Source organism: Heliangelus exortis, chromosome 2 (assembly GCF_036169615.1).
Source record: "Heliangelus exortis chromosome 2, bHelExo1.hap1, whole genome shotgun sequence".
NCBI lineage: Eukaryota > Metazoa > Chordata > Aves > Apodiformes > Trochilidae > Heliangelus > Heliangelus exortis.
The window spans coordinates 68350719-68362097 of record NC_092423.1 but is presented as its reverse complement, the minus strand read 5'-3'; the positions used below and the strand labels follow the sequence as shown (position 1 = coordinate 68362097).

The 11379-nt window shown below is 51.6% G+C and overlaps 1 protein-coding gene across 1 annotated transcript; it reads right to left on the bottom strand.

Moving 5' to 3' along the window:
- Positions 1-714: 714 nt before the first annotated feature.
- FOXF2 (forkhead box F2) lies at positions 715-6900 on the bottom strand. Its single transcript, XM_071736564.1, has 2 exons — positions 5671-6900; positions 715-1691 (listed from the first exon to the last, which is right to left on the bottom strand). The coding sequence occupies exons 1-2, from the start codon at positions 6680-6682 to the stop codon at positions 1525-1527; spliced, it is 1179 nt and encodes a 392-aa protein (XP_071592665.1). The 5' UTR covers positions 6683-6900; the 3' UTR covers positions 715-1524.
- Positions 6901-11379: the final 4479 nt, after the last annotated feature.

The following is an 11379-nucleotide window of genomic DNA, read 5'->3' as shown; positions in this document are numbered from 1 at the left end:
CCCGGGAGAACCTGAGGAGTAGGAGGGCAAGCGGCAATCAACCTTCCGCAGGGCACGGCGGCACCTCGGGGACAGCGTTTGGTTTGCTCGGGGCGCTTCAGGGCCCTTTTCTTGTTTTGTTTTGTCTCGTTTCCCTTTTTCTTCTCTCTTCTTATGCCCTCCCACCCAGTTTAGTGGCCACGCCATTCTCGGTGCCTCCCTCCAAAGCAGTGATCAAGCCACCGTTTTAGAGCCGACCCCTCTCGTCATCCTGGGTGCAACCCCAAGTTACAGGGGGGTTGCTGTTCCCACATGTGACAAAGTCCCGTCGGGCCACAGCAGATCTCCGATGGGGCTGCGTGAACAGGCGGGATGGGGACACAGGGACATGAAGACAACGGGACACATCCCTGAACATCGGGGAGGGCGTTTCGGGCTCTGGAGAGCCCTCAAAGAGAGAGAAGCAGGCAGTCCGGCTCCTGCTGTTTTTGTGTGCGCTGCCCCCGTTATTTCAAAGCCGATCCAGCAGCGGGGAAATCAGGGTAGGAAGTGGGTGAGGGTAGGAGTCGCAGCCCAGAGGCCACGGCACTGTCCCCTCGAGTCACACGCTCGCTCCACTCCTTCACCTTCAGCGGATGGAGGATTTGGGGTTGCAGCTTTAACCATCCCGGCTGCCGGGTGGAAGAGTTTTCTCAGAAAGAACCCAGAGAAAATAAATGCCTGTCCAGCATATAGTCGTTTATATACATTTTATTGGAAAAAAAATAATAAATTTGTACATCAAAATATTTTGGCAAACTGTAAAAAGTATACATAAGTGCAAATATATTCTTCATTTAAAGCAATAGTGTGTGAGTATACACGAGATTTATTTAAAATAGTTTTTTAAAAAAATATTGTGGTAGAAAACAAATTTTGTAAAAAATAAAAACAAAACATTGTATTGCTGCAATACTGGGAAAAAATGGAACTTTTCTTAAAGTCTATACACGAAAGGGCTAAACAATACTTTTAATAATATTGACTGGTCGGTGCTGAAGTCCATGCAAAATGTCCTGGATAGAGAATAAAAAGAAGTAAATTTCCCACTAACACAGCAACAGAAGGGGAAGTCCTTGCAGGTGCTGAGCTGGGAGAATTATTTTTTCCTATTCAAAGACACTTCCTGGTATAAGAAGTTATCAAATTGTTCCCTTTCCCAAAAAAAGAAGGTGATTTATAATTAAGGTGGTCAGACTCGGTGTAAGAACACCAAAGTTTCATCCAACCTAACACACATCTTACAAGGCTTTTTTTTAAATTTTTTTTTTTTTTTTTAATTTTTTTTTTTTTTTTTTTAGCAAGAGCTTTGGAGCATTTTACCGGCTGTACATGTCCTTCAAGGGATGGAGGAGGACCAAAACCACTGCTTCGTTAGGTAATTTCTCTAAGTGACTCGTGTACTATCAATGCTATCAGAGTGCACATTATAGTTAATCTGCGTGGGTCCGTCTATACCTTGGCTCTGTTCAATGCCACCTCATTGTCTCTGTTGGGGCGCTGCCTTCACATCACGCAGGGTTTGATGTCTTGGCAGACGCTTTGGTGGTGGTGATGGTGGTAGTAAGATCCACTAGCGGACGGGTGAAACGAAGAAATGCCATTAAAATTCAGGACAAAATCTTTCCTGTCGCACACCGGGGAGGGGTGATGCTGGTAGCGAGGCAATCCCACTGCAAGAGAAGGAGAGAAAAAGCTGCTCAGAATTCGAGTACCTCTGGTAACTCAGGCGGAGTTACCCTTCTCCCTTACTGGCAGGGAGGAGGCTGCATACGGCAGGGCTGACACTTTTGCTTCGTTTGCCCCGGTCTGGGTTGCCTCCTGCAAGGTTTGGGAGCTCTCCTTTGTCTTTCCTGGCAGAGGACTGGGGGCTTCCCAGCTTGCAGGGCAGAAAGAGCGGCGGGTGTCATCTCCCTGATCCAGGACGTGGATCCCCCTCAGTTCCCCATCGCTCGCGAGTGGGCTTGGGGCTGCACTCGTGCTAGTACAATCCCCCGTGCCCGGCCTACCGGGAGGTTATAAACTACAACCACAACTCTATGGCACAGCAGCTGAGGAGAGGAAGGAGGGCGGAGGTGAGTGCTTATGTCGCACGCACATTTCAGAGCATCCCCCCCGTGAGGGCACACAGGCACTGCTGTCTGTCAGCCCTTCTGACTGCGTATTTATCAGCGGGGAGGTTTAAGTCATCCTCTGCGTGTGGGGTGGATGAGGGAGTGCGTGAGTGCTAGGAGAGGATGCGATCTGTGTGTTTTTCTGGTTACGCCACAGCTATTAGAACCTGATTCTCATGTTTGCTCCCTCTTCCCTCTCCTCATTCCGTCCCTGGGAGGTTTTTGCTTTTGACTTGTACGGCTGCAGGTTGAATTCCAACTGCGATCCGTTTGTGCGTTTATAGTGTATTTATGTGCTTGTGTGTAGAGGAACGTGCACGCCTGTAGGTGTGTGTACTTTCATAAACGTAAGATACAAAACGAGGACACCCTACCACAGTTCATCAGCAACAAGCAAAGTACTCGCGCGTCAGAGCAAGGTAAATGACCTTGCAAATTCCCATTTTCATTTTGCATAGCCCTAAAGGAATCTTTCGGGGGGACAAAATCCAAGGGTCACGTGGGCGATCCACCCCCACCCTACACACCCCCTCAACTCCCTGGCCCGTGCTGTAGGGCCGTGCTGGGATCTTCAGTCTGGCAGGGTTCCTACTGAATCAGGCAGGGAGGGGAGCACTGCCTGAGCAAGGCCTGCAGGGCAGAGCCAGGGATGGATTTTGATTTGGCGTGTGGATGTCAAACTCGGCTAGCGGGATCCTGTCAAATATGACCGAGGGTCGAGGTAGGGAAAAAAAAAAAAAAAAAAAAAAAAGCAAAAAGCAAAAAAAAAAAAAAAAAAAAGCCACGCAAAACACACTCACACACAAAAACGAGTAGGAGAGTGAGGGGGAAAAAGAAAAAAAATAACAACAAAACCTAAAATTAAAAACTAAAACACAACAAAACAAAGGAGATGTCCCCGGTTTTCCCCAGGGTGGCGGAGCCGACCCCTCCGGTTGTAGCGCGCACAGCCCGTCTCCTCCGGCACTGTCCCCTCCTTCACCCCGCAGAGCTCACTTTGTAAAAGTGATTATTTCGCTGGATTTCCTCGGCTTTCTAATAACCCTGCTGGTATGCTCACCATAAACCAGGGCACTTTATTACAATCCTGATTCAATCATTTAGCAGGATTTAATAGTGTGTGAAAAAAATCCGGCTCCCCTCCCGCCCCCCAGCTTCAAAATCCTTTTAGCAGAACTGAGCCTCCTGTTTCCAATTTTTTCCTCTCTCATTCTTAAGTCTGATGCAAATTCAAGGTTTTAAGTCCTCTCTGTCGCTGTTTTGAGTAGAGGATTATTGATCCATCAACAGCGGTTGCCACCGAATTTGCTTTGCATTTAACTAAAAGAAAGGGAAAGGAGAAATTCACTTGCTACTGCCTCTGTGGGGTGAGGAAGAGAAAAGTTATTGCTGGTAATAATTGTGACTAAAGGAGATGGATCCGTTTTTCCCCATCTCCTTTCATTCTACTAAAACGTTTGCGCCACAAAGTTTCAAAGTTTTTGAGTAGTACACATGAATAAGGATCAGAGCCACAAAAAAAAAAAAAAAAAAAAAAAGAAAAAAAAGAAAAAGTGAGGGTTTTTTTTCTTTTTTAGTAAATCAAGGGATGGAGATGGCTTCCACTAAATTCATGGGCCCAGATACTGAAGTTGTAAAAAACAAGCGGAGAAATGCCATTTTGCCAAGTGGGAAGATTCAATCTGAGCTACTGGTAACCGACGCTCATCGTTGTCATTAAGAAAGTGTCCATTGGTCTGTCTGATAGGTATATATATCCGTCCTTGAAAAGAATCAATTCGGATTTAAAACTTCCCAGCCTCGCAAACCGTAGTTTGAGGCTTCAGGACCAGAACCTTCACTGTCTCTGCCTCCATTTTTTGTTTTAAAGAGTTGTTCTTGGGCTGCTGCGGAATGAAAAATTCTTTCAAGAATCGCCTTTCCTACCTCGGGTGTCTGGCGGGAGGAGGGGGCAGCTGCTTCCCAGTCCCTTTTCTGGGGCCATTCCCACTATTGTGGTGGCCCGCGGGATCTCAAGGAATTAAATAAACAAAGAAAAAAAATCCCAAATGAAGGAAAAGAAAACAAATAATAATAATAAAAAAATAAGGCGGGTAACAACAACAAAGCAAAGCAGAATTTCCTAAAGGTAAAGGTATGTATTTTGGTGAGGAATGCCCCTGTGAACCCTCCAGCCTCTCGCTCTGGTCCTCAAAACCACGTGAGATGACGACCTGAATCTCCGAAAAGGGGGTTTAGAGCTCAGGAGCAGAGTCCCGTGGGTGCAGAGGAGCCCATCTGGGGATACACCGCGTTCTTCCATCCCTCTGCACCAAAGCGTCGGTAAGACGGCGACCCGCTCTGCAGCCTCCTCTCTTCAGGAGCCACACCGGAACTATTTAGGGGCTGGGGTTTTGGTTTGGGGTTTGTATTTGGTTTTGATTTTGTTTTTTTAAGCGAAAAAAAATTGCAACCATTTGCTGTCCCCCGACACCGCAGGTCCCTTCAGCGGTGATAGCAAAGCTGGGTTCCAGTTCATCCTCCCTAGGGCGGCAGTAGGCTTTGAGGAGGCAGGGGCAGGCTGCGGGGCTAGCAGAAAGACAGGAGAGTGATTGACAGGCGACCAAGGAGGGGGCGGGAGGGGACCCAGAGCTGAGGGTCGCCTGTATTTGTTACTTGTTGAAATTCCCATAAAATTGAACAAGACCCCGCTCTCATAGGGGTTAAGTCAGGCTAAAATCCTCTTCGGTGTGGTCCAGCCCAGACTGTCTTTGTTTGCTTAACCTCCGGGACCTACGTTTAAAAGGGCTATTTGGAAAATTTCCCCGTAAGAGCCCAACATCTTTTACCCATTTTTGCTCTCGGATTTTTCTGAGCAGACATTGTCTGTAATCACGGGCAGGGGGTGGGAGACAGAGACCAGAAAACTCTTTCTCTCCGATTGCAGAAATACACTGGCTTTAGACTCTCGCATTTTTCAAGATGAGCGGTGTTTGGGTTTTTTTGTTATTGTTTGGGGTTTTTTATTGTTTGGGTTGGTTTTTAATTTTTTATTTATTTTTTTAATTATTATTTTCACTACGCAGGGCTTAAGGCATAATATTTAACTCCTTTTTTTGATTACTCGCGAAACACGGTTTATCGAGGCGGTGGCGATGCCCGGCGGCGATCCCCGCTAAGTGAAGCCGCAACCGGGGGCGCCGGGGCTCCCGCTTCCCGCCGCGCATATATCTCCGGCACCGGGCAGACTTGCGAGTCCCGGAGCCGAGACGGAACCGAGCTTTCCTCGGAGAGCTCCTTCTTGGTGCTGGGCAGGAAGGAGGGATGCTCGTAACCGTACCCACATCCCTCACAGACAGCCCCCCTCTTGTCCCGAAACAGAAAGCTCCAACCCACGCTTATTTTCCTCCCTCTTGCAGACAATGCCCCTCTTTTTCTGACGCCTTTGAGGTCGGGGTTTCCCCGCTCGAAACCCTCGTCGCCGGAGAAAGCCCCGCCGGCGCCGCGCTCCCCGCCGCCCCCGTCACCCTCCACCCTCCTCTCCCCGCCAGGTCCTTACCTGAGAGGTCGTCGCGAGGGCTCTGGTGCAGGTATCCCTGCTCCAAAGAGTAGGAAGGCACACTGGAGTGGATGCCGGAGGAGGCGGCGTTGGCGGCGGGGAGGCCCTGCTGCTTTATGTAGGACGAGGCCCCCGAGGCTGTCCAGTGAGCCGAAGGGCTCGTGTAAGGCGAGTGGCACTCGATGGCGCTCGCCATGGCCGGCGAGGAGGGCACGGGGCTGCTGCTGCTGTCGGGGCCGTAGTCCCCGTTGGCAGTCACCGGGCAGCTGGCCATGTAGGTCGAGCCGGGGTTGGGCGACATGTGCGGGACGTGGTGGCCGCCGCTGAGTCCCTCGTAGCCGCTGGCCATGGCGTTGGGCATCATGTCGAGGTTGTAGCCATTGGAGTGGCAGGCGAGGGAGGCGGGAGGCGTCTGGAAGTCGAAGCCCTGCGGGAGGATGGAGGCTCCGAAGCCCAGCCCGTTCATCATGCGGTACATGGGCTTCAGCGCCTGGCATTTCCTCCTGAAGCCGCGGGGCCGCCGTCGGAAGGAGCCCTCCTCAAACATGAACTCGCTGGCCGGGTCGATGGTCCAGTAGTGGCCCTTGCCCGGGCGGCCCAGGCCTTTGGGCAGCTTGATGAAGCACTCGTTGAGGGAGAGGTTGTGGCGCACGGAGTTCTTCCAACCCTGGTAGGAGCCGCGGAAGAAGGGGAAGCGGGCCTGCAGGAACTGGTAAATCTCGCTGAGGGTCAGGCGCTTGGAGGGAGAGCTCTGGATGGCCATGACGATGAGAGCGATGTAGGAGTAGGGGGGCTTCTCCGGCCGCCGCAGCCCCGAGCTGGCCTTCTTGCTCTTGGAGGACGCCGCCGCCGCCGAGGAGGTGGAGGATGAGGTGGAGGTGGAGGAAGAGGAGGTGGAGGTCTCCAGGGCGGAGGAGGGCGGCCGGCTCATCTGGAGAGCTCCGGGAGCCGGGCTGCAGGAGCGGAGAGGGACGGGGGGCTCCAGCCGCTGCTGGCCGCTCTCGGTGGTCATCTGGCGGAGGGAGGGGAATGGGGCAGGGTGGGGTGAGGCTGGGAGGGAAGGGGGGGGAGCCGGGCGGGGTGGGAACCGGGGCGGGGGGTGCCCCTGAGGGGGAGAGAGGGGGGGTGGTGGGATCTGCTGTCCTCCGGGCACCTCCTCAGCGCGGCGGGCGGCGGCCGGGTGGTGGCAGTGCCCTGCGCATCTCTCCCCGAGGTCCCTTGCGCAATGGCTCCTCTGCTTTCCTCCAGAGCCAGGCACTGGCGAGATGGACCGGCCCCAGCCCGGCCCCCGCCCTCCCTGCGCCGCACCGCCCGCCGAGGCTCCGCTCAGCGCCGCTCCGCTTCCTCTTCTGCCCCCCACCTGGGGACCATCCCGCTGCCTAATCCGGCATGGGGAGGAAGGGCAAGAGCCCCCCACCCTCCTGCAATCTCTTCCGCGCTGTTATTCTTTCATATATACTTTTTTTTTCTTGCGTAAAAGGCACAGCATGGCGCCTATCAGTTCCTTCAATCTTTCCTGGGTTTTTTGTTTGGTTTTTTTGTTGGTTTTTTTTTTTCCCCGCAGACCCCCCGGAATCCGGCCGAGAAATCAGTAGAGATAGAGAGGGAGAAGGGAAGAGGGAAGGGGAGGGAGAGAGAGACCACCCCTTTTCCAGCTGGCCTCTGTCCACCCGTCATCTGAGCGGGAGGCGCTGCCGCTGCTGCTGCTGCTGCTGCTGCGCTGCTGCGACACCATCCTCGGCTGGCTCTCGCTGCCGGCTCCGTAAGACCCAGCGACACCGTTCACCTCCTCCTCCGGGCTCCCCTGGCCCCGCAGGCATCGCTCTGCCCCCCATGGCCCCGAGGCGAGGGGAGCGGCTGCCGGCCACTTGAGCCCAGGGGCATATAGGCACTGATACCGCCTCGTCCAGGAGCGGGAGAGTGTGAGGGGGTCGCCCACCCTGCAAAGCCCCCCCAGGCAGCAGTATCTGCTGCTCCTCAAGCCTGCTAAACCTTCAGTCTTTAATATCCCACGCTACCTTTTGCCACCCACCACCCCTTTATAAACCACAATTAATTTTCTAGGACTCGAGTCCGAGGACCGGGAATGCGCCCCTCCTCCGCCCCCCGGGGATATCCCGCCGGTGAAGCGGGTGCTGCCCGAAGCCATTTGCCGAAGGAAACGGGGCGCCGGAGGGGGCAGGGAGGAGAGGGGCCGGCAGAGGCACAGGCCTGCTCCCAGGCTATGGAGGATCGAACTGGAGACGGAAGGAGGAGGGCGGCAGGCAAAGCACACAGGGATGCTGGACCAAAGGCACGGGGGTGGAAAGGACGCGGGCAGGACAGAACGCAGTGTCAGTGCAGAGCTCTGTGTGTCTGTGTCTGTGTGTCCGTTTGTCTTCAGCGCAGCTCCGTGCTGAGAACTCGCTGGTGGGTACGGGCAGGGAGGGGGTGGGGCTGGTCCCAGACAGTGACCTGCAGTTGAGTGGAAGCAGGCTTTTTCCATCAAACTCTGCCTGGATACCACACACAGAGCCCAAGTGTCAGTTTACTGCCCTGAGCCCGGCTCCTTTTCCCTAAGCTCCACAGTAATTAGACAAAGAAAACCTAAATTAACTGAACAGGCGTCGACAGCTTCCTCCAGATCACCACTGCTACATACATGGGAATGTGTCCGAAAATGGCTTGATTGTATCTGAGGATCAGCTAAGAAAAACACTACCAAGCCCGGCAATGTTTACTACACATTTTTATTAGAAAAAAAAAATAATTGCCTGGTTGATAAACCATGTTTACCTTTACTAAGGTATCGATTTAAATTGTTCCCATCATGAAAATAAAATAAAATTAAAATAATATATATATGTTTGTCTATCTATCGATATTTTTTTCCCTGGAGAGGCAGGGAGGCCGAATTATAAAAAATGTCCGTGTTTTTGTATATAAACATCCTTTCCTGCTCTAGACCTGCGAGGTAGCATCCTTCTTCCCCTTCCGCGGTGGGACGCCTGCCTAAATGTCACCTTTGGATGATATGTCCAAGTAATTTCTGGAACCTGAAAGCATTAAAAGCAAGTGAAAGGGGGGAGTCGTTGCCTGAAAATCACTCTGACTTATTCCCGTTTCAGACAAGTCGTTTTGATGTTTAGTACTAGTCAAGAAGGAGGAACCATTATTTCCAACACATATGTCACGATATATGAAGGTGTCGTTGCTTTCTTCACAAAACAGGACGGATAACGAAGCAAAGCTGAGCAGGGTGGCACGGAGTCAGATGCTGCTTCAATCACGACTTAACACAGCCCTGGTACAAGAACCGCGGGTAGCACGTTCGGTCAGCCGCCTTCTACCTGTTAGCAATGTCTCTTCTTCGCAGCTGACACTTGTTTGAAACATGGCATTAGAAGTCTCCAGTACATGGCCCTGAGATTTTAAAGGACGGTTTGAAGTGCTTATGATTAAGCAGAATTGTATTTGCTGTTTGGTAGAGATGTTTATTTTGGTTGCTGTAGCCATTTCTGAGCTGATCCCAGCTTTGGAGCACAACTGGTTTGTTTTACCAGAGTATACGGAAATTAAACTTTTTGGCAGATTTGGTTACTCAGATGTTGTTCTATAATGATCGTTTTTATTCTAGGAAATCTCTTCATTATTGCGGTTTCAGTTTCACGTTCATAACATAGTCCCCTCTGCTTCTTGTGCTAAATGTAATAACTTAGTCTAAACTAGTTAAGAAAATGGGAGACAAATATGAAAGATAAATGTTTACAGTTATCTTGGAGCCCTTTTTCTTCCTCCTCCCCCCGTACTCTCCGCTCCCCCCCCCCCGTGTCTTTTTTAGTCTTTTTCTGTCCTTTTCCTCTTTACATATATATATATATATATATATATATATATATATATATATATATTTAAACTGCGTGCTCCAGGCTCTTTCCTTTCTGAGGTCCTGCAGAGGAGAAGCGTTTTTTCAATTAAACCCGAGACTGAAACTTAAACAAATCCCTCCAGTATTTTAAAAGTGCGTTTCCTTAAGCCCCGGAGGATTTTCCTCCAACTGTCAGTTTCAGGGTGCCTGGATGTAGATCTCGATCTCCAGCGGCTGACAGGGATCCCTTTCCACATGAGAAGCATGTGGGCATCTTAACGACCTGGAAGAACCGAACAGCCGCAGAGCAGCGCCCGGCACTTGGCGGCCCGGGGCGACCGCCCGGGGCGGGAGGAAGGAACGGAACGGGACGAGGGGGAGGCATCCCCGCAGCGGCGGAGGGAGCAGAAAGGCCAAGATGGGAAGGGACTCGCAGCCGCCCTGCCCCGTCCTTTGTGCTGATCCCGGGACCTCTTGACTTCTCGGGACCTCTGGCAGAAGCCGTGCGATCCCGATGTTTGTTTGGAGAAGTTTTTCCGGTTTTTTTTGTAGGTTTTTTTTTTCCCTCCCCCTTTTTTTAAAAAAAAATTATTTAGTTAGTTCCCTTTGCAGCGGGTGTAATTCTTTTTATAGACGGCTCCCTGCAGGCCTCCACCAGGACCCTTCTTCCCAGCTCTTGCTGAAGAATCGGTCTCTCTCTTCTCCCGAGACAGAGGAAAAGGGGAGATATCACAGCATCCAAAGGGTTTACGCACCTTCTATCTCAAGGGCATACAAGGACATTTAGCGCAAATGCAGGGGCCTACCCTCCTTTGTGGGGAAAAAAAGAAAGAAAGAAAAAAAAAAAAAGGAAAAAAGAAAAGAAAATAAACCAAAATAACCTCCATCATTCCGACCCCATAAGCATCACCAGACACTATTCCTGCACAGAACGGGCACCTTTGTCGTAGCATTTCTGCTACTCACTTCTTGGGTCTGTCTGGCTTCCCTTGAAGATACCTTGGGAAATTTTTCATCTGTGCTTAGATGTAGCAGGAGCTAAGCCTGGGTCAGGTAGTGATCATGAATTATTAGGGCCGAACCCTTCCCTTTCCTCCTTGCTACACAACCCTCCCGTTCGGAACAGCTTGATTCAGTGCCCGAGGATGGAAAGACCAGGAGAGAAACAAAGTTTGGGCGAGAAGCCGGCAGAGAAGCAGAACATACTGGTCTTTAGGAAAGTAGGGGGAAATCGGCCTCATCAAGTGGAAGAAGAAGCACTACCAGACCCTCCCACTCTGGACACGCAGGACCCTGGCTTCCGGGGGAGTCCCGCTGGGAGACGGGACTCCGCGAACCCTAAGGGCCGGATAATACCGCCGAGAACTGAACACCCGGGGAGTGAAGAAGTATCACCCCGCCTTTGGACAGGTTCTACTTTCCCAGGTGGTTTGTCTCTTCAGCTGGCGAAAAAAAAAAAAAAAAGAAAAGAAAAAAAAAAGAAAAAAAAGAAAAGGAAAAAAAACTTTCTCGGCTTTTGGACTCCGGCAGGGCACCCACAGCCTAAGATTTTGTTGCCGTGTTGACCGCCCCATCCCTCCCAGTTTCCTCCAAGACCGCCTCCATCCCCTACATCCCGTTCCGTCCTCATCACTGCAAGGGAGCCGTAGCACAAAGACACTCTGCCAGCCCGAGGTGCCTGTTCGCCGTCCGAGCTGTCTAAGCTCAGATTTACCAAAACTGACTTCCAACCAGCCCCGAGCTCTCCTGAGGGTGTCGAGGGTGGTCTGCCGGGACTCTCCGGGCTGCCCGTCCCATTGCTTTCCTCGCGGTCCCAAACTGGTGGGACACAGAGGAAAGGGGGTCCCCAGACGTGGGGTAAC

Excerpts from the sequence above, each read along its gene's own strand:
- FOXF2 (XM_071736564.1), bottom strand. The coding sequence starts at position 6,682 with ATGACCACCGAGAGCGGCCAGCAGCGGCTGGAGCCCCCCGTCCCTCTC. Across the intron at positions 1,692-5,670 it reads CCCTCGCGACGACCTCTCAG|TGGGATTGCCTCGCTACCAG; the intron begins GTAAGGACCTGG and ends CTTCTCTTGCAG.